The 25,283-nt window shown below is 37.9% G+C and overlaps 1 protein-coding gene across 7 annotated transcripts in view; it reads left to right on the top strand.

Moving 5' to 3' along the window:
• Window positions 1–25,283, top strand: part of FGD4 (FYVE, RhoGEF and PH domain containing 4) — a 109,714-nt gene that overhangs the window by 72,257 nt on the left and 12,174 nt on the right. For all 7 annotated transcript variants that reach the window (XM_083860501.1, XM_083860505.1, XM_083860502.1 and 4 more), the window contains 9 exons: window positions 4,824–4,995; window positions 7,911–8,397; window positions 13,852–13,941; window positions 15,932–16,077; window positions 19,373–19,529; window positions 20,626–20,764; window positions 21,719–21,777; window positions 22,360–22,506; window positions 23,745–23,917. In XM_083860501.1, coding sequence (XP_083716627.1) covers window positions 4,824–4,995; window positions 7,911–8,397; window positions 13,852–13,941; window positions 15,932–16,077; window positions 19,373–19,529; window positions 20,626–20,764; window positions 21,719–21,777; window positions 22,360–22,506; window positions 23,745–23,917 — 1,570 coding nt within the window. The remainder of the gene's footprint in view (window positions 1–4,823; window positions 4,996–7,910; window positions 8,398–13,851; window positions 13,942–15,931; window positions 16,078–19,372; window positions 19,530–20,625; window positions 20,765–21,718; window positions 21,778–22,359; window positions 22,507–23,744; window positions 23,918–25,283) is intronic.

The raw sequence follows: 25,283 nt of genomic DNA, 5'->3' as shown, positions 1-25,283 counted from the left end.
AAACAGACAGTTTAAGCATACTTAAACCAACTACTCCCTTTATATCTAGTCTTACCAATAGCAGAAATAAACTTATATCCTATATCCTTACTATGTTATTAATCATATAGCACACATCTTGCGAAAAGCCAATTTTATAATACACACAACAGAGGGAAACTGTTCAATATCTTGCACTTCAAGTGAACTCTACTTTTCTCTGTACTTGGTCTCTCAGAAGTAGTTTAAGTATTTGGAAACAGTTCACTCATGGTAGCTAGGTCAAGTGAATAAATTTTTGAACGCAATCCAATATAAAATTCTTTCTTGTCATTTTTTCCCCCTGGGATTTCAAGGAGAAAAAAAACCCTGTCTGATATACTGTCAGTAAAAGCAGGATTTTTGTTCTCCAGTAATTCTTTCCATCAATTTTTTGTTCCCCAATAATTCCTTCTATCAGCAATTTAGCAATTCACGTGTCACGTTTCTGTCTGGAGCAGAGTTTGATTCAGGAAAATCTTTGCAACAAATTTGGAACAAAGCCTGAAACTGTCGGAAAGCTGATGAGGGAGCTGAGCAAAGGAATTGGGGCTGAAGAGCAAAGCAGTCTGTGTGTCTGCACCAGCTGTGAGATGTGGGGCTTTGCCTTTGCACCAATGCAGTGCATTCCCTGATAAAGTGGACTAATCCAGACTGGAGGCAGTCAGTGGAAGTAGCAAAATACGTTAGCAAGTTTCAGTACCAATATGATTCACAAGAGAGGACGCAAATTGTTAAATAATTTGAAATCTGCCCTTATCTACAAATATTTGGATAGTGATCTGAACCTTGCAATAGCAGAATTCATGTAGAGTGACACGTAAAAATTGACTTTTCCTAGTTTCTTCTATTCCTTGCTCTTTGATCTTCTTGCATCAATTTTTTTATGGTGCCAAATTGCTAAATACTGGGCACTGAAACTGCTGTCTGTACTAGGCAGTTTTATTGTAGGATACAAAATATATGGAAATGTCAACACTTCTTCAAAGCAGTGAAGTGTCTTGTCAGTTCAAGGCTGTGCATCAGTTGCTCATTTAAATTTTTCTAATGAGCGCCTAGGAGTACTTATGAATCTCCTGCTGGGGTTGAACAGGAATATTTGTTTGGGTTGGAGGTGAATTTCCATTCCAAAATACGGCCTGGTTTGTGCTACTGTGAAATGATAAGGATGCAACAGATTCAACATTTAGGCCTTGGCAGTCAATTTTAGCTGCCTATCTGCTGTGTAACATGAATCCTATCTTCCTTTCTCAGTTATTATATTGTCTGTGGTTAAAAGTTTTCAGTGGCCTGGGCTTAAAAAAGCTGAGAGACCTCTTAAAGGTCTGAGATATAGATCATACTTCCCTGGCAAATAAAACTTGTGCTGTTAAAGGTGAATTGAACTAAAACTGACAGCTGTTCCTAGGTAGGCTTCTCCATTCTTGGTGTTCCTTTAAGAAACCTTCTGCAATGTCTCTTTTATCAACAAAACTGTCACAAATACCCAAATTATCTCTGTGAAGAGGACAAAGTAGACAACAAAATATGTCTGATTATATTTGGTCTTCTCTCTTGATGTAATATTGAAAGATTCTTCTTGTGGTGTGAACTAAAAATGTGGAAATGCACATCTCAAAGAGAAGATGACTTTTTTCTCTCTTTGTGCTGAGTTTAGGTTTACTGCTTATTTCACATTGCTCTTAAGAGTATAAATCTTCAGCATCTATTGAGCAATGGTCATTTGATATTCCTGAAGGTGATGGAGCATGCAGGTGATGGATGACTCAGCCCGGAGAGATGTAGTTGCTTACCACAGGAACTTTTAACTTTATATTCATTGAGTCAAGGCATAGCAGCATTTTTAACCATTGGACACATTATACTTTCTAAGACAGGGCATAAATGACCTTTCCTGATATGATTTGGAGTCTGCAAAGATGGCTGTACCTTTTGAGCCATTTATCTAGCATTACCTGACATTTCCTTATGTATATATGCAAAGTTGAATGCACAACTAGGCAATGCAGCATAAATCTTGATTTTGGTCAGTGGTTTACAGTATATACCTCAGTATATGGAAGGGTTTTCTTTGGGTGGAATAAGCAGTTCATATCTCCTAATGAGATCAGAATTCTATGATACAGAGCCAAGAGTATTTACAGACTAAAAGAGAGCTCTGTATTATGCAAGTTACTACAATAGACCAGTCTTTTCTCTTTTTTTCTTAAAATCATTGCTCTGCACACACTGAAAAATAATCTGATTAAAACAAAACAGTACAGAAGTACATTGAGGAGAGAATTAATGGAATTTGCTTTCCATAATCCCTATTAACAAGGCTGACCTTACAGGAAGGTTTGAGGGTTGTGGGTTGTTTGGGGTTTTTTTACACTAGTGATTCTTTTCTTTCCATTGATCTTGTGACTGTTCTTTCTTCACTGCACTGTGTCTGAACCATACAGTAGCTACAGCAGCAGCTGGTAGGGGAAATGCTGTCTGCTAGGTGCTGATAGGGAGTAAAGAATAAAATATTTTGCATAAGTGAATTGGCTGTTTGGTTTGTGGTTCTTGTCTCAAGACATTACAGGGATTTTCAGTATATGGGTTTTGTCCAGTTTGACAAGAGGTTCCTCATTGCTTGTCATATGTGAATGCTGCTTAGCTGTGGTTTTTCAGTAACAGCTTTAAATGTATGTGACACTTCCACAAAATGTCCTAGAATTTGACTTTTGTCCCAGCGGATCCAGTATAAAAATACCTACCAACTAATTCCTTCTGCTTTATCAGTAGGCATTAATTCCCTCAAGTTTAGTAGTTTTAATATATCCTTATGAGGATGTTAAAATTTCATGAGATGTACAGAAGAATTGAAGAGATGTACGAGTCCTTTACACAAGAGAATTCACAGGACTGGGGGTTGTACTGTCCATTGCAGGAGCAAGAAATGTTCCTACCAATTGCTGTGGTACTGGTCAGCAAATCCACTTCGTGTCCCCTTTCCTGTCCACCTCCTCCCTGAGGGGGTGGCAGTGCTTATGATCAGTTATGTGCCCTGCTTTTCCCCAGCCTGCTTGTGTCTCCTTTTTTCAGCTGTCCCGTGGCCTTTGTCAGCACAGCCAGCTATTCAGTGCTTGGACAATTATCTGATGCTCGCTGGCCTAGTTCTGCCAGGCCTTGCCCGAGCTCCCTGAGAAGAGGGAATTCAGGGAAAGCTGTTCCACTGCATTACAGCTGCAGCCCAGCAGCTGCACGGGGCTCCTCAGGAGGGACTGCAGTTACTGCAGACACTGAAGCAGTTGCACAATTTATTGATCTGCTTGTTTTGGGGTTGCAAAGTGACTATTTCAAAAGAGCAGCATCAGAAAGAGTCATCTTTCTGAACTGCATCCTTCCCCAAACTTACTTTTTTTTGCATGTGTTAATAAGTATAAAGCTTCTGAGGACTGAGGGTGCACATATGCACAGTAAAAGCATCTGACCTACACTAATTGTCTTCCTTCTCCCTCTGATTATTTCATCTATCAGCCTTTGCAGTTGATATGTTTGAAGTCTAAAGCTTTTTGTGGCAAATTCATTTCTGCACAGAGTCTCTCATGGTACTTTTCAGACTGCAGCAATCACTACAATCCAACTTAACTGCAATTAGGTTGGTGGAAACACAGACAAATATTACCTCCTGTATTGCCTATAAATTTAATGAAAGGAAGAAATGAAAAACTGCCCTTAATCGAGTGTTTCTTCAAGTTTATCACCATCTATGATTAGCACATTTGCAAGAATTTTTTCAACATCCCTTTCAAATGTTGATTGATGGGATTTAAGACCATTCCCGTGGTACATGGGTTTTCCAGGGTAAGTTAGGAAGATATTCTAGCATCAGTAATGCAAGGAACATGGCTTTTCTACATCCATATTGTGTATACTGTACTAGAGCGTTTTTCCCTACCACAAGAGTGGCATATGGTTCCTAAAGCCAATTCAAGTCCTCCTTCCCTTCATGGTTGCTCACTGGCAGAGTTACTTTAAAGATTTTGGTTCTGCGTCTAGTTGCTTTATGTGTCACCTTTTGTGTTCTAGTCGCTGCTGTATTAAACAGTGGCTGATCATTAACGATCTAAATAGAAGGACTTACAGTAAGGATGGGGAAAAAGCAAGAAAAAAATTCAGGGGGGAAGGTTTTCAGCAGTATAATTAGACAAAGATTGAGTGAGTAAGGGATTTTTAAAGCTGAAGGCAAATACCTTTTCTGCTGATGATTATTATTGAGGTCACAAGGGATAAGGTAAAGAATGAGAGTTTTGGGGCAGAAATTAAAATCTTTCTCTTGATCTCCACAGTATGGCTCTTTCCTTTGTGCTCAATTCTTTTCTATTACAACACCTGCAATCGTAAACCTCTCATATGTATCTCCTACAGTACGCTATAAAAACAAACACACAGACAAGAAAACTCCCTAATTTTCTTGCTTGTTAAAGTTTCTAGCATATGGTTCAGCTTTTAGTCAAGAAATGTAACAAGATCCCTAATACCAAACAGTGCATGAAGAATTATAAGAAGTCCTTGTATTTATAAGGCAGCTTTAAGGTTGATTAAAGCCAAGAGTATCTTTTTCATTGCTGCAATAATTTCTTTATGGAAAAATCTAATTTGTGAGAGTAACCTGGTCTTGCAGAAGGGGTCCCTGCCCATGGCAGGGGGTTTGGAACTAGGTAATTTGGAACTAGTGAGTAAGGTCCCTTCCAACCTAAATAATTCTATGATTCTGTATTCTAGCAGCTCAAAGAAATATGAGTGATTGATTTTTGTTGTTATTGTTATTGCAGTGCCTCCAAAGCCAATTCATCTGCAGAAGGCAACATACCAAACCCCTAGGCATAAAGCTTTAACAAATCAGAAACCAAGAATGGAGGAAGAGACACCTGCTGCTGTTTCTAGTGTCACAAAGGAAAAGTCCAGTAAAGTGTCAGATCTCATCAACCGTTTTGAGGGAGGCAGGTATGTAATGGAATTTGGATTGGTTTGTGACTCTGTTTATTGTGTGGGGATTGTTGGAACTTGCAGCTGTGAGGAAGAATGTTGGTACTGTGGTAGGGCTCACTCCTACCCCCGCTAAAGGACTTGATGGCTAACTGAATGTGTTTTGTAATTATGGGACCCAGTTGTATATTTGGCTTTACAAGGTATGCTTTTTCATGAAGCATTAGTCCTAATTTTCCTTAAAAAAAAAACAACAAAACTTGTACCATTTTAAAAACAAACTGAAAAATGTCAGCAATTTGAAATAAGTTTAATATTGAAGCTAATATTAAATACTTTTGTCCTTGAAGAAGAACAAAAATACTCTTATAAGTATTGAAATACTGGTTTTAATTTTATACTGTCTTCTTAAATAATTTATGTAAGGAGGGTGAACTATAAAAATTATCTCTAGTGGTATGGCATACATCCCTAAATGTCTTGCTTTGTAGTACTTGGTGATTTTGGTGGAAAAGCTCAGTGTTCTTGAGTTTTGATTCTGTGGTTTATGGGAACATTTGGAACTTTGGGAAAACAGAACCACAGTGAATACTGCTTTCACAAAACAGTGTTTCTTGGGTGTCTTTAATTAGATGCAGGTCATGCATCTCTAAGGAGATGCATTATAAGCTCTGAAACAGAAGTTTGAAATATATCTGCTCTCTATAAAGAGAGCAACTTTCCAGAAAGCCCATGACAGAGGAACGGCTCAAGAAACAGTCTAGTGACAGTTGAGCGTTGCAAGATTTGGATGTGGTTTTTTTCATGTTTCCTTGGGACACTGGGGTTCTGAAGGGATGCCCCCTGTGGGAGGGAATACGTAATGTACAAACAGAGCACATGAATGCATGACCTTCTGTGGAGCCAGAGGAATAGGGCTTTCATTGAGAGAATTTTCCCTCAAGATGGGTGTAATTTAATCCTTTGTATGGAAGCAGCTAAGCCTTGCAAAAGTATGTTTGTCCATTGGAATAGAAATAATTTCAGAGCTTCATCTGCAAGAAACTTGTCATTAGGCAGAGACTTAATTGCACTTGGTCATGACAGGTGCTCAGAGATGGGAAAAAGAGATTACTGCAGGACTGGAGGCCCTGTGAATACTTTTAGCACCAGTCTCTAATCCTGCTATCACTTTATTTGCCCATCTTCCTCCAAAGCATCACCCATCTTTTAAACAGTGCAGTAGCCTTAGGGGAAAAAAAAATCCTTTCTGAAAGAAAACTCTTCAGGTTCATTGTGCCCTGCACCACTGAGTCCTACACTTCTTCCTCCTATACCTGCTTGCTGTGTTGTGCAGGAACTTCTTCCATATTGTGCAATGAAAGGAAGCTATAAAGAAAGAAAGAAGGAAGGAAAACTTTCTTGTTGATAGATCTTTACAAGCAGGGACATTTTGTGGACTATGGGAAGCTGAGATGCTTTTGGGCAACATCATTTATTAGGTAGACCAGTAATATTTGTCCAATGACTAAATTCTACACAAATCTATGATCTCTGCTTATGAGGAACTTTCATGGTAACATGCTGAGTTCTGGATTATCCTGCTTTGGCAGTGGAGGTAATTCCTGTTTTTTGACTGAGCTCAATTCACAAAATATGTCTTCTGTGAAGCTGAACTTCACTTTTTATTAGTGATCTTGAAATGGCTAGGTAGCATGTTTATGAACTGCAAACTGTGATTGTCAACTCTAATAACTTATTTTCATTAGTCTGTACAGCCCACAAGCATGTAGGCATGGCAGAAAGTTAATTAAACCTGTTTACTCTGTGCAGGCAATTGAAAACTGTATATTAATTTTATCCTGGATTTAAGCTTATTTAATAAAAAAGGCATAGTCTTTACATGACTAAAGGAAAAGTGATTTTAATTTTTTTTGTTATATGATGGAAGAAGATAAAGGTAGTGTAAGTTGTTTTTGATGTGTGCACAAAAGTGCAAAATATGTTTGTGATATTTGTGTATAAATAAGGAGTAAAAGTACAGTTTGTAAGCAGTTTTCATCCCTCCAGAAGATGGAGGTCCATACTAGGAATAGTTAGAGGACAGTCAGGAACAAGAGGGGATATGTTTAAAGCAGAGATAAATTTAGGAGGAAAAAGATCTTCAGAAAAGATGCAGCATGAAAAAAGGGCATTGCGAACTAAAGAAACTGAAGAAGAAATGAGTCAAAAATGTAAAGGTCCTCATGTAATATTCTGAATTAAGGAAAGGGATGCTAAATGTTCTTGCATGTGTTTGAATAATTTTTAGTTATTAAAGAGCTGTTAGGGAATGGGCTACTTGTTAGTTTAAGCAGTGGACTAGGACTTGGGAAACCAAGAGTGTTGCTCGATTTCTGCCAATAACCTTCTGAGACACTTTGGGCAAGTTGCTTCATCTATAAATTTCTTGGTTTCCTGCTCTGTTTCATGGAGCTGAGAATGGGAAAAATTAGGTTGTAAAAGATCATTGAATCCAGTTGTTAACCCAGCACAGTCAAATACACTACTAAATCACATCCTCAGGTGCCACATCTTCACATCTTTTAAATACCTCCAGAAATGGTGGCTAAAAGTTTTTCCCAGACACTCTGTTCCAATGCCTAATGACCCTTTCAGTGGAGAAATTTTAATATCCAATTTAAACCTCCCATACACATAGGATTCAAGACATATAGGGATGCAATGGCTCAAAATGGACGGAGCTCTGGGTTTCTAGTAAGAGAAGCTTGTTTGTAACAGTTTGAATGCAATTCAGGTCTCAGAACTTGCTAATATTAACATAGAAAAAAAAAGAGATTTTTTTGGAGGAATTAGTTAAATGGTGTAACTCTCCTGTTTCCGGTAACAGGATTTTCTGTAAGTCCATATTTAACTCTTCTCTCATCAATGTTCTGTTTGCTTGGCATTTTTAGCTCACTGAATCCTAGCGATCTGAAGAAAGACTCCTCTGTTCTCCACATTACTAAATCTCAAGGAAGATATGGGTCCACACTATCACCTCAGCCAAAACTCCCCTCCCAGCACTCACTACAGAAACAGGGAAGCAGTACCGCTGACAACACTCAGGTTGCACAGCTGCCCACAGCCAACGGTGTCGCGGCACAGGACCGGCCGGAGTATGAGGATGGGAGGTTGCTGGAGCGCAGCTCGGCCATGTCCATCCCCATCCCAGAGGATGCCACGGACAGCAGCTTGACAAACGGAGAAGGGGAGAGTACCTGCAGGGAGTCCTTGCAAAGCGTGACTGCCTGTGAGGAGCAGATGCTCAACAGCTGCCACAGGACTCTGAGCAGCAACACACTGCTCCCACTTGAAAATGAAACTCTAGAAATAAATTCTAATGTCAAGGAGGAACAAGCTGAGGAGAGTAGTAAACATGATCAGCCTGTAGAAACAAAGGTAAAGAGGGAAATGGTTTAATTCCTGATATATCACTACTTTTTTTATTTTCTCTAGGTTTTTATTTACAAAAGTACTCCCTCCAGGAGCAGGTCAGAAATTGAAAATATTCTGGTTATTTTCCCTCTGAGAAAAGATGAGAAAAAAAATTCTTGCTGTTTCCCACATTCTCCCCCCCTTTGCTCTTCTCCTCATCCCCTTGGATCTTTCCCCATTGGTTATCTGAGGCTTAAAAAAAAAAAAAGGAAACAAGGGAAACTCAAATACGTGCTTAGCACCATGCTTCAGCCTTGCCAGCCTACAAGGGGCACATGTTAATGGTGTATATGAAATAAAATGCCATGTGTAGTAAACTGTAATGACAGAGCTTCAGGCAGAAAGAAGTGTTGTGTGAATCCCTAACTTGGATGTGGTTGTCAAAGCTGGAAAGACAGTGGCAGTCTGCTAGTGATCAGATAAGATGCAATGTTCAGGATACACTAAATATATGACGTTTTAGCAAAGGGAACTTGTATCATGGTGAATTTGAGCTCCCTTGTAAGGAAGGTTTTAAATGCTTAAGCAAAGCAAGTGGGTGGAAGAAAATCTGTCTTGGGAAATTAATTGCTGAAAAATGGTGCATATTTTTCACTTGTAAAAGTTTACTTATGCAGTTCACCTCCTTGTACCAAAGCAGTAAATGTGATTAACAGTTCTGGTCCAGCCACCCCCTGTTTGGCAGGGGGAGCTTGGCAGACCCTCCCAGCCTTCCTCCTCACCACAGAGCCAAACAGCTGATGCTGAAAAAGCTCCTCACTGCTGGCCAGGTGTGTGCCTGTACCAATTCACTGCAGCTCTTGAGTCTGGTTACCTGAGGGTCACGTACATGCCTGGAGGTAAATTCTGTGAGTGGGAAAGGTGGCTCTGAAATGCTCATGTATTATTGGATGAAATATTCTGGGTGATGATAAGAAAGTGATGGGTTGTGCGGGTTTTCTTTTTTTTTAAGGGTTGTTTTTTTTCCAGTAGGCGTAAGCCTGGGAACAGTCCAAGGCAGTTTTGACCTGCCACACCTCTCATAATGTTTCTGTCTCCTGTTGGGTAATGCCTGTTTCCCCTCTTTATGCCCATAAAGTGCTGAATTCTCAGTGGGCAAGGATATTAAGCTTGAATCCAAGTCACGCAGTAAGGTGCTGGCAGCATTTTCAGGAAAAAGCTGAAAAGGGAAGATGTTCTGTTTTAAAGTTCAGGAAGGAACTGGGCAAATGCTAATGGCAGCAATCTCATTAAAATCTGTCTTTGAGCTGCTGAGACCAGCACGTGTGATCTGTCTTACATCGACAATGAATCAGCCTGTGAGATGTAATGTGACAGTAACTAGATGTATATTGTTCACTGGTACTTGAAGGGTACAAAACCAAGACAAACCCATGCAGGGTGACTTTTAAGCTTGCACTGGTGCAGAACTGAATCTGTAAAACTGAACTGGGTCACAGCAGCCCTTCCTGAGATACCTTGTGCAATAAGAACTTCCCCTTTAGTCTAGTGAGGTTAAGAAGTGTGTCTGCCACCCTTTACAGAATCAAACACTGATTTAGTTTGGATTAATGCAACCTGGAAATGGAAATCAGCCCTATGGTGGTCTAAGTAGCTTCTGCCATGCTGTCTGGAATAGGAGAAGGATGATGAGCAACAGGAGAGTTCTGGTGGAGCTTTAAGCTCTATCTGTGTTCAAGCACACACTGGGAAGAAGTAAGAGCATTAGACAATCTGTGATTTTGCTAAATGCCTACTTAGTCATTATAGAATATTTAAACTCAGATGCAGTCCAGTTGAAGTAGCACTGCACAGGATAACAGCACTCTCATGCCCTTTTGATTAAAAATATCACTACAATTGAATAAAAGCAAAAGGAGCAGATGCATGTGAGTCATAGTCAAACTTTGAGTCCGATATATGTATTTTGATACTGATGCAAAGTATCTTGTCTCTTGCATGCCATGTTTCTTATTTCAGGAAAGAGCAGAAGGAGGTACTCTCTCTCTTTGTAAATGCGTACATGTACAGTAGAAGTAATCCTAAATCCACAGCTGGAAGGGGTGAATTAAATAGGTGCAAAACCAGTGTAGAAATTACTTTTTGGACTTGGAAAAGAAGGCTTGTTTTGAAATACGATGCTCTACTTGTTGCTCTTACAATTATTTTCCCCTCCCTTATCACTGTAGATCTGACTAAAGACAGATTATTGCAGGTTCTGGAAAAAGTTGAGCAAAATTTATTAAATTTGGCAGTGATCTGAAACAATTTCCCCAGACAACCAGAGTAGAGTATCCTTTATTTCTCTTATTTACTGAATTAGTTTGAAAGTAATGAAACATGATCATAACAAGCAGAAAGACAATTATAAGTGAAAAGTTTCCTACCTTGCAGCAGAAACACCTTCTATCATAAAAATCAGTTTGTCTAAGATGTGGAGGCTGAATAGTACAAGAATATCTCAATCAATTAACTTCTGGAATGATGTCTTGTGGGGAATCTGCTGCTACACCTAACTGAAGACAAGAGGACAGATGTGTCAGTGTTTGTTGTGAGGCTGGTAGGAGATAGGGATATAGACTGCCTGCGTGCCACAGATGGGGAAGAATCCACTGAACATCTTTAATAAAGTCCTTATATGACATCTTCTTTTAATGATAGTGTTGGGGGCTCTGATGTTTCATATGCAGAACCTGGTGGAGATACTGAATTTCTAAATGTAGGGTGACGTTTCAGTTTAACCAGGGTAAAATTTTTGGTTTTGCAAAGTTAATTCTCTGCCAAGAAATGTTTTACTGTTGAAAGACTTGAGAGGTTCTACCAACGTCTTGATTTCACTTTTTTTTTCTTCTTTAGGAACAGTAATGGGAACAAAGCTGTGTATCTTCAGCATAAGATATATATAAATGCCATATAAATGCATAAATTTTCCTTTGAGCAGTCACTTTTTTAGGGATACCAGGATCTTTGTACTTTCTTGGTTGCTGTGCAAGAAACAAGCACAGTGTAATTTTAATTATATTTGTTCATATTCTACTTTTCTCACTGTGTCTGTATTGTTTAATGTATTCCTTCAAAGCCCTTGGGGCAAGGGCTATGCCTGAGTAAAGGTGAATCATATACATCACTGTAATGCTGGCAGGTAGTTTTCTTGACAGGAGATGGCTCCTATTTGGTTTGGATAATAAGAAAGTTCGTATTTTCACCAGCATTTTTTACATCTCTTCTTAATTTCAGAGTTCAAAATCACTTATTTTAATTTCTTAAGCATCCATAGTAATATAATTATTCTAAGGATGAGCAGCTTTGTACTAAAAAACTAGATCCAACTGAAACACTTAGTGCAAGCCTTGGAACAGAGATCCAGGTTTGTAGTACCTGCTGATGCAATCCTTGGTCTCTCACACTCCTGATATTTTGGTCCGCAGATGAAATCATGTACCTTTGTAATGTAAATGGAAGTGTTCTCCATATAGCACGCTAGCCATTTCTGCTTGGTTTTATATGTTGAGTTGCTGTGTGTTATGGATTGTCACAGAAGTTTGAAATGCTCCTTGAAATAACTGTTCCCCAAAGTTACCTTCCCCTTCCCTCAACAATACCCCCTGCTTCCCCCATGAGGACGTGCTGAAAGAAAAGCAGTAGTAGAGTTTTCTGGTATTTTTGCACTGATCTAAACTTGTAGGTGGGTGTTCTTATGCTGGAATGAGAACATGCCGCAGTGATTAAAATATAACTCATCTGTGATGTGCGTTTTCCCCCACATAGAGAATCCCTCTGTCAGGTTGTGCAATGGGTATAGAAAGGTGATGCAGGTTCAAGAATTAAGATTGTAAGGTTGATACTGAAAGGATTGGAAATCTGGGCTCAGCTCATTTTATGTGATTTTTTTTGGTGTTTGTTATGCATGATTTTCCCTCTCTTAATTAGTTCAAGTAAATTACACATTGGTTCTATAGCACTACTTCAGGGAGCAAGTTGAGTTCTGGGGTGAGAAAAAAAATAATAATTAAATTATGGTTTTGTGCTTTAAGTCCACATGTGAGATCTTTTGTAAATGGCTGCACTAAGCAGCAAGCTGTAGCTGTAATAGCTAATCCTCCAGCTCCCTGCAATGTCTCTTGACAGCACTTAAAACACTATTCTGTAGGTTACTGTGGTTGCTATGCTGCTTTAAACAGATTTAATGAACATCTTTGAAGTCACTACTGAAAGCCTGTTTTTAGGGAGGAGGTTTGCCATGTCGCAGTGCAACTGTGAACGCTGCAGATTATAACTGAAATACGTTGAAATTTTGAATACTTATTGAATACCAAAATGGGGGAAAATGTGCTGAACTCCCTTAAATATAAGACTGTACTTTAATATTCTGTATTCTTCACACAGTTTTTGTAAGGGTACTTACAAATGTTTATCATATGCTTGTGGGAAGCAGTATGCAATTTGAAATCAGAAACCATTCTCTCACACTCTCCTCTATTTTTTTATGAAGAATTTTTATGGTTTGTCTAGCAATTACCAGTTTCCCATAGGCAGTGTGATAATACTGCCATTTATTTCAGGAAGACTCTGATGTCGTTAGATGTGAACAGACTATCACTAGATCTGGAAAGAGAATCTTGTAATGGAAGTGTCAGCTTGTTGAGCCTGACACTTGCAAGCCTGAGGCATTTCCCTAATATTTTGATATTTTAGAAAGCTGTCCTTTCATTGTTTGTTTTGAAGTAATTTTACCCAGCAATTTATAATTATATATTCTAACATATTTAGTTTAATATTGAAAATTGAGTGAATGTTTTAATTTTCTGTTCAGCAGAAGAATCAGAAATATATTTTGCAGAATAAAAGATTTTAAAATGAAAACTTCCCTTAAAATGTAAAAATTAATTCCATAAAGATTTAATGAAGGGGTCCTCTAATTGCAGTCAACAATTATTCAGCAATTAATGGATGGGTGAACATTAAACATTTTGTACCACATTTTTCAACAATTTCGTTGTGCAAAGAACATGCAGTACAAATAACTTCTAAAATGGGACGGGGGTGAACGCTGAGTGCTCCCATCTGTTCCCTCTTACTCTGCAAATCAGTTCTTCCAGCTCTGAAAGGTCAGTGGTACTCGATTACCAGGATGTGGGCTGATCAGTTGGTGCTTTGGCAAAGATCCTTATACACACTGGAAAATACTAAATCTTTTAGGCTTTGAATTTTGCTCCGCAATTTGACTGATTTTTATATTCTCTGACTTTTCTATGTGTTGATTAAACTGCAGGAAATGATGTATTTTTCAAAGTTGGTGTTTATTACTAAATGTTAAACTTGTATTTCAGTTTTTGGACTATAAGGTAGTCATAAGTATTTTCAATTTTTTTTTTTTTTTTATTATTATTAAATTATGTTTTCTTCAGTGTCCTAAGAGCTGCTCTTATTTTCCTCCAGGAGACAGACGAGCAGAAACGTCACAAAATTGCCAATGAACTTCTGCAAACAGAAAAGGCCTACGTTAGCCGACTTGACCTCCTAGATGGGGTACATTTTTCTCAAATTTGCTTTTATTATGTTGCCTTGAAATCACTCAAATGTATATGCATAAGTATGGGTGTAAATTACATGACATGTGGCATGTTTTTCACATTTTGCTGATTTTCCAGTCAGTCATTTTCTGTTACCACGTGGCTTTGCCTCTGCTTCTATTTTAAGAATGCTATATTTTTAATAAGTATTAGAATTTTGTGGCCCTTAATGCAATATGTTCTGTGTGTGGAGATGTTGCTATAAGCAATCATGCTGGTAAGCAACAAGGAGGATGGATAACCATGTCTTAGCTTCCAGTGAATTGAAGTGAATGCTGCAATCACCCACTCATTAGAAAATTACTCAATCTTTCTAATTTGAAGCACACAATCAGAATTTTTCTTTAGTCCCAAAGAACCTAGAAATTGCCCATTCCAAAAAGTATATCCCGTATTTTCCCATTTTATATTTAGAAACAGAAATTACTGTTCCTGCAAAAAAAGAGTTGGACTCTGATGCTTTGTAGAATCTGATATTTCTTAAATATAAAAGTCTGTACTTGAGTATTTTCCTTCCTAAGTCTTCTTTACTTTCCACATAACACATATACATTTTGCCTCGATGCCTCTAGCTTTGCATTGCCTTACTACAGGATATTTTTCTCAGACTCTGCAGTTTAAATTTCTCAGTTCCAGTGCAGAAGTTTTGTATAAAGAGTGGATGGAAAGTAGAAAGTCTCAACTGATACAATAATTGTTCAGGCTGCTTGAGGATCTAAGTAATTGTCCTCATGAAAGTGGATTTACACAGCAGATCCACATTGTGATGGATGTATGGTGACTTTTAAATGCAAAAGTATTGAAGGAAAAAGAAATATCTAGAGAAGTTTAAAAATAAAAAAATATGTTTACTTCCATCATAGATTTTTCTCATGGGTAATGTACAACTATTTTCCTTGATGTCTTCATAACTGCACAACTGCTATGTCTGTTTTCCAAATATTAACTGTAGAGAATTCTGAAAAATGAGTTTCAAACACAGCTGCTCAACTGCTGCTAATGAGAGGAAAGCCGAAGACTGGGAAGGGACTGTTATATTTCTAAAATTGGTTAAAAAGTTGTGTGATATTTATGGTCTTCAAAGTAACTAACTGTCCTGTTGGCAATGCAGCAAACTGGGCATGTCTTAGAGTATATGTGGCACTATTTGGCTATTTTTCCTTTTAAGACACTTCTGCTGTCTCAGTTGGGGTGATCAAAGTTCCTGTCTTCAGACTCTTTTCGTCTTCTGCAAGACCTTACCCAGACTTCTGAAGCCCTTTTCCAGGGCGATGCAATCTGTTCAAGTGTGGGAGAGGGTGGCAGAGGGACAGTAGCTCTCCAAAAGCACTGTTTTTTTTGGTGATGTGCATATTAACAAATGCACATTTTCTAGCTGCACCTAGTCAAGTTGTGCCCACTGAAGAAAGAAGAATTTATTTAATTTAAAAGAGACTATAGTCCGCTCAGAACTGGGTCCCTTCTGTACTTTAAATGATATGTGGCGACGACTCATAATTTGCCAACTACTTTGATTTCAAAAGGAAAAGGGGATAGAGCATTCAAGGAAAGCCATGGGGCTAATGGTGATCAGACATCATGCTAATTGCAAAGAACAGAGGAGTGGAAAATACTACTGGAAGACTGGGAAAGCTGAGATGATCTAGCTGTTAAAACAGACAGGATGTCTGGAGCTGATCCAAAATGGCACAGCTTCAGTTTGGCTCTCCTTATGTCAGCCCTGCCTGCAGTGCTCCCCTGGCTTATTAGAAAGAAAGTGGGGTGTAAGGGGAGGAGGAGCTTTTCACTTCCATTGAGAAAAAGGCAATGAATGAGTTCATCAGTACTGATCTGTATTATTGAAATATTAATCTTGCCTCAACTGTAACAGGAAGGGTGGATAGGTGGTCTTCCATTGGTTAAATATAATAGGCTGACAGGTTTGGGGCTCTTTTTCTGTATTGCAGGTATTCTATTCCAGACTCCTTGAGGAAGCCAACAGAGGTTCATTTCCACCTGAAGTGATTAATAAAATATTTTCTAACATTTCGTCAATAAATGCCTTCCACAGTAAATTCTTACTTCCAGAACTTGAAAAAAGAATGCAAGAATGGTAAGAGGCACTTCTCACTGGTTAATACACTCCTAAAACTGTGTCTGTAGAAACTCTCTTGCAGGGTTGAGGTAGGGAAGTATCTTCAAATTAAGCTCTCCAGGCCCAGGAACTACAGTGAGTAAGAGAACATCTGCTCTTCCTCAGGATCTGACTCAGCAGAGGACTTGCATCATTTACTCAAAATAAAGGACATGGACCTCATTGAAGCCAGTGAGATTACTCATGATTAAATGTGTTGCTAAATTGAGGGTTCAGACTCAAATTATGTGCTACCCAGTGAATTCATAGCACAGAATACAAAGTTGAGGTAAATAATATGTATGTGGTTTATGATAATGCTGAAATACAGTAACATTTGTTGTTACTGCTTTTTGTAATAAGGTGAGACAACTTCTTCTGTGTTTTAATTTTCTGCTTGAAATTAAAATACATGTCAGATATATTTCAGGGCTATTTTCCTCTCAGCTTTTCTTGACCTCTATTTGGAGCCAGCAAGGATAGAACAGGTGTAAATATACTCTGTAATAATCAGGTACAGATGTAGTATCGTCATCCTGCCTTGGGGTGTGTGCATGTGTGATTCTGGACATGTTAAAACATAGCCATGCATATTTGGTCTCTTCTATGTAATTGAAAAAAAAAGAAAAGCTCTCAAACCATTGCTGCTTCCCTACCTTCTTTGGGAATAAGAATAACCTCATTTTTAAAAGAATTACAAATACAGTTTCATCCAGTTATTTCACCTCAGCACTTCTTTGGCTCCTATATTCTGAGAAATTCCAGTGTTTGTCCATACATAATTTCTAGTTACACTATCATATAACTCCTTGTCAAAAAACACACCAAAAATGAGAAAAAATCAGATTTTTTTGTGATATGCATGAAAATCTAAGACGATACAGTGGTGCTTTAGAGAGCAGCTATACATCTTCTGACTCTTTAAGATGATTCCCCTTTAAATGATGATTCTTTAAAATAGAATACTTACCATGCACAAACACATGGTAGCTCTGTGTAGTCTATAATGCAAGGAAGTAAATAAAATGTAAGCATTGTGAAATATTAAGATATCTTACAACTTTAAGTTCCCCACGGAATGACTTGAGTAAGTAAGACCTACCCATTTCTTTTTACAAAAGTTGAAAAAAATCTGACAGAAAATATGAAATATGAATGCACTAGAGTGCATGCTCATGAGAAGTGGAATTTAGATGTTTAAAAACAGCTCACACCACATTATGTCGGTGCTGTGTAATTTGAAATGAAATTCACTATGTAATCTTGAAATTCTGCTCTAGACCCTTTATGGAGCACAGAATATGGGTTGCCTTACTTTACATATTTGCAAAATGCTAAACTGCTCACTGCTATTGTGTGTATAATTATATAGTTTTAAAGGTTGAAAAGTGCTTTTGCAGATAAGTTTTGACTCTTGGTACACCGCTAATAAATTGCATCACAAGGATATTATCTTTTCCACATTACATGAAAACAACCTTTGTGCCGTACCTGGGACAACCTGTTTAAATGTCCTTGAAACGTGCTTTTGGGAGGAATTAGAAAAAAAGGTGCAGTTGAAGAAAGCTTTTTCTGGTCATTTTTGAAAGAAAAATCTGGGATAATTTTCTCTCACCATCACTGGTCTCTGAAATTGTCTGGCACAATAGCTTCTGCCAGATACAGTCTTCTCAGCAATTCCTCTCATTAGACACAAGAAATCAAGTCTGTTCTGTGGGCAGCTTTATGTGCTTCTTTTGTTCTTTATCTTCCAGCAAAAAAGCTGGATAAAAAATTCTGACTCTTTCCTTGAGTTGTGCTTTAAATGGAAAACTTAGAGTAAAAATATGTAATTTTGTAACTGAGAAAGCAGATCAAAAGTATATTCTTTTTTGGAAGAAAAGGCAGTGTGAATCTAAACTTATGAAGTGAAAGGGAAATTTTCTGGTAGCTGCATTTTGAATGAGTTGAGCAACAGCTGGAGCTGAATATCTCTTACAACATATGGCTTGAAAACACTGGAAACAGCATTGTTGCAATATATTTCCCATGAAAAATGTGTAACAGAGCATAACAAGAGCATAACAGTGATCCTATGCCATAGAATCATTAAATGATTTGGCTTGGAACAGACGTTAATGATCATCTAATTCCAACTTCCCTTCCATGGGCAGGGATACCTTCCACGGGCAGGGATACCTTCCACTAGACCATCAAACAAAATAATTAAGTGCAATACCCTGAGTCTTCTGTCCCCAAGGATGACCAGTAGCAGGTACTCTGGAATAACATTAGAACACTGCATTTCAGTGACCACCTTCCCATCCTGTCTTGTCCCTTCACTGCCAGCCCCAGCAGCAGCCCAGTCCTCTGCCAGGTGTTACACAGGAACTCTCTGCCCTGCAGAGGCAGCTGGAGCTGGAGCAGCTTTTGACAGCCCTGCAATATTCACTATTCAAGTATAACTTTTCTGTTCTGCACAGCTTTTCTCTCAGAGAAGAGGTGTGTTGGAGTGGGCTGTAGAAGTAATTGCAGTGGATTTCTCCTCTTTAGACCACTGTGGGAACATTGATTTCAGACTTTCAGAAAACCATACTGAGATACTGAGTTTCTGAGTATGTTCCTGGAAATGAGACATGAAATGTGCTTCCTTGTTGTAGTTCTTGGAGAAGCCTATGTGTGCCGCTCCACATTTTTTGTGTGCCTTGGGAGTGCAGCTTCTCTCAGCCTCTCCATCTGTTACTTTACTATTCTGTTTTTATCTGAAGATGCCATCAGGAATTGAGAAAAATGTGGGAAAGTTCTCACAAAAGACTGGAATGCAAGGGATTATCTTTCCTTCCTGTGTTTCCTTAGATGAAATTAATTTAAAAAGATGTAAATATATATGTTTGTACAAGACAGAGTGGAAGCTGTACAGAACAGGTTTAGCCCTCAAACCAAACCACAGGTTAGGTATTTTAAGGCTTAAATTATGGTCAAGAGAAGATAACATGGTTTTAAGGAACTGCAGATAAAATAAATTAGGCCATGTTTTGTAGATAAAATCTTTCACGTCTTCAGTTTCTAGCTTTTCTTATTTTAGTCCTCTGCATGACCTGTGGTGCCTATCCATCATCAAAGGGGATACAAACACTCTTTTTGTGTGAATTCAGATTTAATGCTTACATTGGAACTCCATATGAGGCAATCCCAAACAGAAGGATTCTCTGTTAAATGCTTGAAACCTTTTATAACCTTGTGTGAGTTTTTTTCTTTCCTGTCTGCTCTGAGATTCCACTCTCTTACTTTGCAGGACTACCACCCCTAGGATTGGAGATATTCTGCAAAAGTTGGCTCCTTTCCTCAAGATGTACGGCGAGTATGTGAAGAATTTCGATAATGCAATGGAATTGGTAAAAATGTGGACTGAACGGTCACCTCAGTTCAAATTCATTATTCAAGACATTCAGGTAATGGGGAGAATAAGGTAGACCCTCAAGTAATATATGAAAATACATAAGCTTGTGGATGAAAAAAGGATTAAAGAGAAAATTAAATACCAAATCCCTTAGAATTAAGGTAGTTGTTTTTATCCACTTCACACTGCTTTTTTCCCTTCTCCTTCCTGCATATGTGCACAACCCACCCACAAAAATCCAGATTTTTTCCCTGTGACAGAGAGGAGCAAATTGTAAAAGCTGAAATGTGTGAAGACTAAAAAAACAGTGCATTTTGTTGTAACTAGCAGAAGTAAAAACCCTTTTAGGATAAAGTGAAAAGGCATTACAACTCTAGATCCCTACACTGCATCCAATAATATTGTGTTTGCTCACAGTAATGTTGAGCACAGAAAGCTGAAGACCCCAAGGATGCCAGTCTTTTCCAAAGGCTCGTTTCACACCCTCTGGTGCTCCCTGTGGGTGTCTCTGGGAATTGGCAGATGTGTGTCCTGCTGCAGTGTGAGCACTTAGAAATAGGATGAAATATTTCTACTTAAATTTTACTGCTCTGTGAGGTCATGTGGTTTTAAGCCAGGGAAGAAAACACTGTGTGTTTTAATGTAATTTTTATAGCCTAATTGCATCTAAAATTATGGAAATGAATATATATCTTAGGATATGAGGGAGGACACTGCTGAGGGAGTTGACATTGTAAAGGAAACTCAAAAAAAGCATTCCCTCCTCAGATAGGTAAAATACCTTTGTAGCCCATTTAAGGGATTGTTTATAATATGTTGTCATGAACTGTTCTTATTAATTCAGAAGTATTTCTCTTGTCTGTTATTACAAATCTATTTTAAAATACACTGGAGTTTAAAAGATTTTTTTTTTTGGTAAGACTTTTTGGTGAGACTGTCAAATACTTAGAATAAAAAAATTTACAGTAATTTTTTTGTGAAGATTTTCTGATTATCTGGTTTGGTAAAATAGTCCTGTATTCTTTCAGAAGATCTATCATACATGTTTCAAAATACATTGTTTATGTTTCATCAACCATAACTTTTATTTTACGGTACTGTAATGACATTTTTGCCTGCTTCATTGAAATATGTTTACAATTTTTTAGAAGGAAAAAGTGTGTGGAAATTTGACATTGCAACATCACATGCTAGAACCAGTCCAACGCATTCCACGCTACGAGATGCTTCTAAAGGACTACTTAAGGAAATTGCCTCAGGATTCCCTAGACTGGAAAGATGCTGAAAGTAAATATCTTCAGGCCATTAAAGGAACTATAATAAGATATTAGTAAGAGGATACTGTAAATTAAAGATATTTTCAGGAAAGATCGAGTGAAGAATTACCCATGAACAGAATGATAGAATTCCTTCAGTGGAATCATAGCATTCCTTGAAAAAAATCTGTTTGGATTGAAGTTAATGTAAAAACCATAAAGCCTTTAGTATTCTCTTATAGCACATATGTTTTTCTTTGGTTTTGGAATAGCGCACAGGTTTTGATTTGTTTGCTTTGCAGATGATCAGGGCTTGTGGCTTTTTTTTTTTTTTTTTTTTTTTTTTTTTTTTTTTTTTTTTTTGGCATTTTGGTTTGCTTTATGCACATTTGTAATGTGTGACTGTTATTTGTAAAAAAGTGAACTTAGACTCATTGTACTTTTAAGCTTCTGCAGGGAAAAAGCACAACCCACTTTTAAATTTCTTCCTCTCTGTGTTTACACAAGAACAGTTCAATACATTTGCATGGAGTATTCAAAATCACTTGCCAGATAATTATTTTAAATATTTCATTTTTAGTACCATTACAGTAAACACTTGTAAGATTAGTTGTTTCAACTGAAAAAATATAGTTTGATTTTCTGAACTACTTTGAGAAAAGGAGGGAGAGAACTATGACTGCTCTTGTCACAGAAAAATGTGATTCTAAGTGCTGAAGTGCTACAGTAATCTGCAATACTTCTATTTTGGTCTTTCGATATTATAATTTGTATTTGGTAGCTGACTTTTTTATTGCTTCCACTTTACCTTGCTTTCTTTTTATTGCTAACTGAAGAAATTTATTGTACTTTGTAATTTACATAAAAACAACAAACATTTTTGTAGACTTACCCCCGTGCCCCCCTTTTTTTCCCCCTATGTAGTACATAAATAAGTAAAAGTGCAGCTTTTTGGTTTTACTTATCTCCTTTTTCTTCTGTCTAGAATCCCTGGAAATAATATCTACTGCAGCAAGTCACTCGAATAGTGCAATAAGAAAGATGGTAAATGATCTTTGTTTTCCTGATCACTTTTCAATATATTATATTTCAATATTTGGTGAAGTTAGGAGAGTGAATTGCAGATCTTCCCTAAAATGGCAAGAATTGGTTTCTTGGGTCAAAGTGATTGTTCCTACTTAATGTATTTATACATCTCCTGGAAATGATAGACAAAATCTGTCATTGCAACAAATTCTCTCAGAATTTGGAAAATGGGACAGGCTTAGTTCTTCTAGCTGAAATCGCTGATAGTGCACTGAACTCTTAACCTTGTTTCTGTGAGTGCAGGATAATGTTTGTAAAGGAGCGGTTACTGTTTCTCTGCCTGACTGGGCAGGAATGATAGGATCTTAATTGAATGTGAGATGTTTTGGGCAAGAAATTTTGCAGACATAAATAAACAACTGCATTTTTAAAATTACCAAAGATATAAAATTTTTTAAAAGTACTTCTTGCTTTGTCAACTAAATTAATCAGTCAGACCACACATACTGGGTATAAATATTTTTCCCAAAGCTAAGTGTCCAGATTTATTCCAGCTCCCATCATATTAATAAGTTTTATACCTGTATTTTCACTGTAAAGGAGAATCTAAAGAAGTTGTTAGAGATATACGAGATGCTGGGAGAAGAGGAAGACATTGTGAACCCTTCAAATGAGCTGATAAAAGAAGGACAGATCCTTAAACTGGCTGCTCGCAACACGTCCGCTCAAGAGCGCTATCTCTTTCTGGTGAGTGTGGTGGCTGCTGGTTATGGGAACTGTGAAATTCTCATTGAACTGAAATGTAAAAGCTTAGGATCTTTGCCCTGATGGATTGTGTTGAGGTTCCAGTGATTAAGTCTCATGGTTCTGTGGGAGCTTTTTATCGTGGCAGGTCATTCTCTCAGCTGGAATTCATACAGCACAGCCATGCTCCCTTACAATGACCTTGGAAAAGGTTTGGTGTAGTTTGCTGCTCCCCATGCTTTGAAAATTGCTGATACCTTTTTGCTAAGGAGTCTCTGGCATGGCCCCTCTTCTGGTTAATAAAGGGTAGGGACAAGATGTTGAGGCACAGCTCCTCCTTACCTGTGCTTCAAACAAAAGGAGAAATCATAGAATAGTAAAACCTCAGCTGGGGCTAGACAGCTGACCTAAATGATGTTCCCTTCATAGGAGAGGTGACAAGCTCAGGTGTGCTGTGTATAGTCAGGATTTCTATGAAATAGGATTCTACTGAAGTGAGTTTTTAATACTTAATTTTGAGAAAAATGAGAGGGGAAAAAAATTGAGAAAATGAAACACTTTATATCTGATTTAATAACTGTGCTTCTAGGCTGGAGCTTTAGAACATTAAACATTATTTAAAGTTCTAATTTAATAAAGGAATATATCTTTGTCCTGCTCATGTATTTTTACCCTCTGTGATATGGAGGGTTTCAGGGAATAAAAACTTTAAGAAATATTCTTTTGTCTTGGAGAAAAGACAAATAATGTCTTCAAGAGAAAAGACAAATAATGTCTTCAAATAACATTAGTTACAACTTGTACAAAATAAAATAATTTTGGTACAGGATAAATATAAATGTATACACTGAAGGGAAGAGTTCTTATTCTACAGTTTACACTAGGTTTTGCAGAATTGGGGCATAAAAATGGGTATTTGGTTAGAAAAGCTTTACATTGGCATAGAGTATCTGGTCTGAATATAGTTTGATAATAAATACTATGAAGACTGCTGCATATGCAGAACAATTTTTCTTACATTCACTGAAGCTGTCCTTGAATCCTATTCCTAAAGAAATAAGAAAGAGAAGTTGTTTTGCATTAGAGCTTTGGTCTTCTCATGTATCAGCTGATCAGGAAAGAACCTGCTTTCTCACCTACCAGGTCTGGCTTTGTAATATTGTCCAGCTCTCAGTGAACAAACTACGGCTTTATCTGTGTTTTTCTTAGTTCAAAACCACGTGTTTATTTTTTCCCCCCAGTTTAACAATATGTTGCTCTACTGCGTCCCCAAATTCAGCCTGGTAGGATCCAAGTTCTCAGTTCGAACCAGAGTTGGCATAGATGGCATGAAGATCATAGAAACTCATAATGAAGAATATCCACACACTTTCCAAGTGTCTGGAAAAGAGCGGACACTGGAGTTGCAGGCCAGGTAAGCACTCTTCTTTTTAGCCAGTTTCTTGAGATCAAATATATGCACACAGAAGAGTGGATTCACAGATTTGAAGAACGATGCAGTGGATTTCATCTTAATATTGGTGTTTTGAAAATAGCCTAGGCTGCCAAAATACCATGAATTGTCAATCCAAGAATCTCTCTGAGCAGAAGATGCATCTAGGATGTATAGCACATTGCCTAACTTTGCAGAAATACCCAAGATAGCTGTGAATGGGCTGGCTGGGAATTAAAGCGCAGTGCTAAGGCAGCCAGTCTGACTAGTGTTTTAGGACACTGGATGTGTTAATCACTGGTGCCTCTGGGATCTGAGCTACCTTGGTACCAAGGAGTCTGCTCACTTCAGGGCAGGTCCAACAAACTCTCCTTCTCAGTGGGTTTATCTCCACAGAACAGAGTTTTCTGTAGCAGTAAGTGGGCATCTCTGTTCCTCAGGCCCATTTGCCATCTACTGGTTTTCTTCCAAGTTGCAAGTATCAACCTCCTCCTGGAAGGCAAGCTCTCCTTTTAATTCTTGGGTCCTTTTCCTCCAGGTGCACTCTTCTGACTGGTACTTATTCTGCTTTCCAATTTATTAGTCCTTATATCCTCCTTTTGCAGAGTTATCTTCTCCTTACCTTTTTGCATTGCCTAGACTAAATTGACTCGGTCTAGACTCAAATAAAGTGAGGTGCTCCTCCTCTCCTTTTGGGCCTGCTTAAAAATCCTATTCTTAGCAGTCAGGATTTCATGGCAGAGAGGCAAGGATTAAATAAGCAGGAAGATGTCATCCCTGGTGGGTACAGTTCTGTGTTGGCACCATGCATTTGGGGACAAACCACAGCTTGCTAGCCAGTGAGCTTGAAACCTCACAGGAAAGCCTGTAATATTTAATGAGTGTTACAGCAGAGAATGTGCAAAGATAACAGCATGTAGATATTTACCTACACTTTAATTCAATTTCAAATTAAATATATACTTTGAAAAATGATTCAAAAAAACCCTTTCCACTAAGATCTGCAAGATTTCTGGGACATGTTTTTGTATAACAGTCAGATCTACTGTAAATTACCGTGTGACATCTTGCTAAGTATTTTGTAAATTGTTATGCCATATACCTCTTTCAATGGTGAAAGGTGGCATGTTGCTATGCCATTTCTGAAGCCTGTTTTAATTGGAAGAAAATTGATACAACAAAGTAAGTTTATTTTGTTAGCTTTCCTACATTACCAGTAGGAGAAGGTTTACTGCATCAGTTTATTTTAGGTGAGGGAAGCACGAATTTTATCTTTTGCTTTGTGATCATTGTTAGAATACATTAAGTATGTACAAAACTGTGAAGAAGTAAGTGCCACAAGCTCTTA

The sequence above is a fragment of the Zosterops lateralis genome (genome assembly GCF_965231275.1).
Source record: "Zosterops lateralis genome assembly, chromosome: 4".
NCBI lineage: Eukaryota > Metazoa > Chordata > Aves > Passeriformes > Zosteropidae > Zosterops > Zosterops lateralis.
Note: the sequence above shows the minus strand (reverse complement) of the source record. Positions and strands in the feature narration are given on the sequence as shown.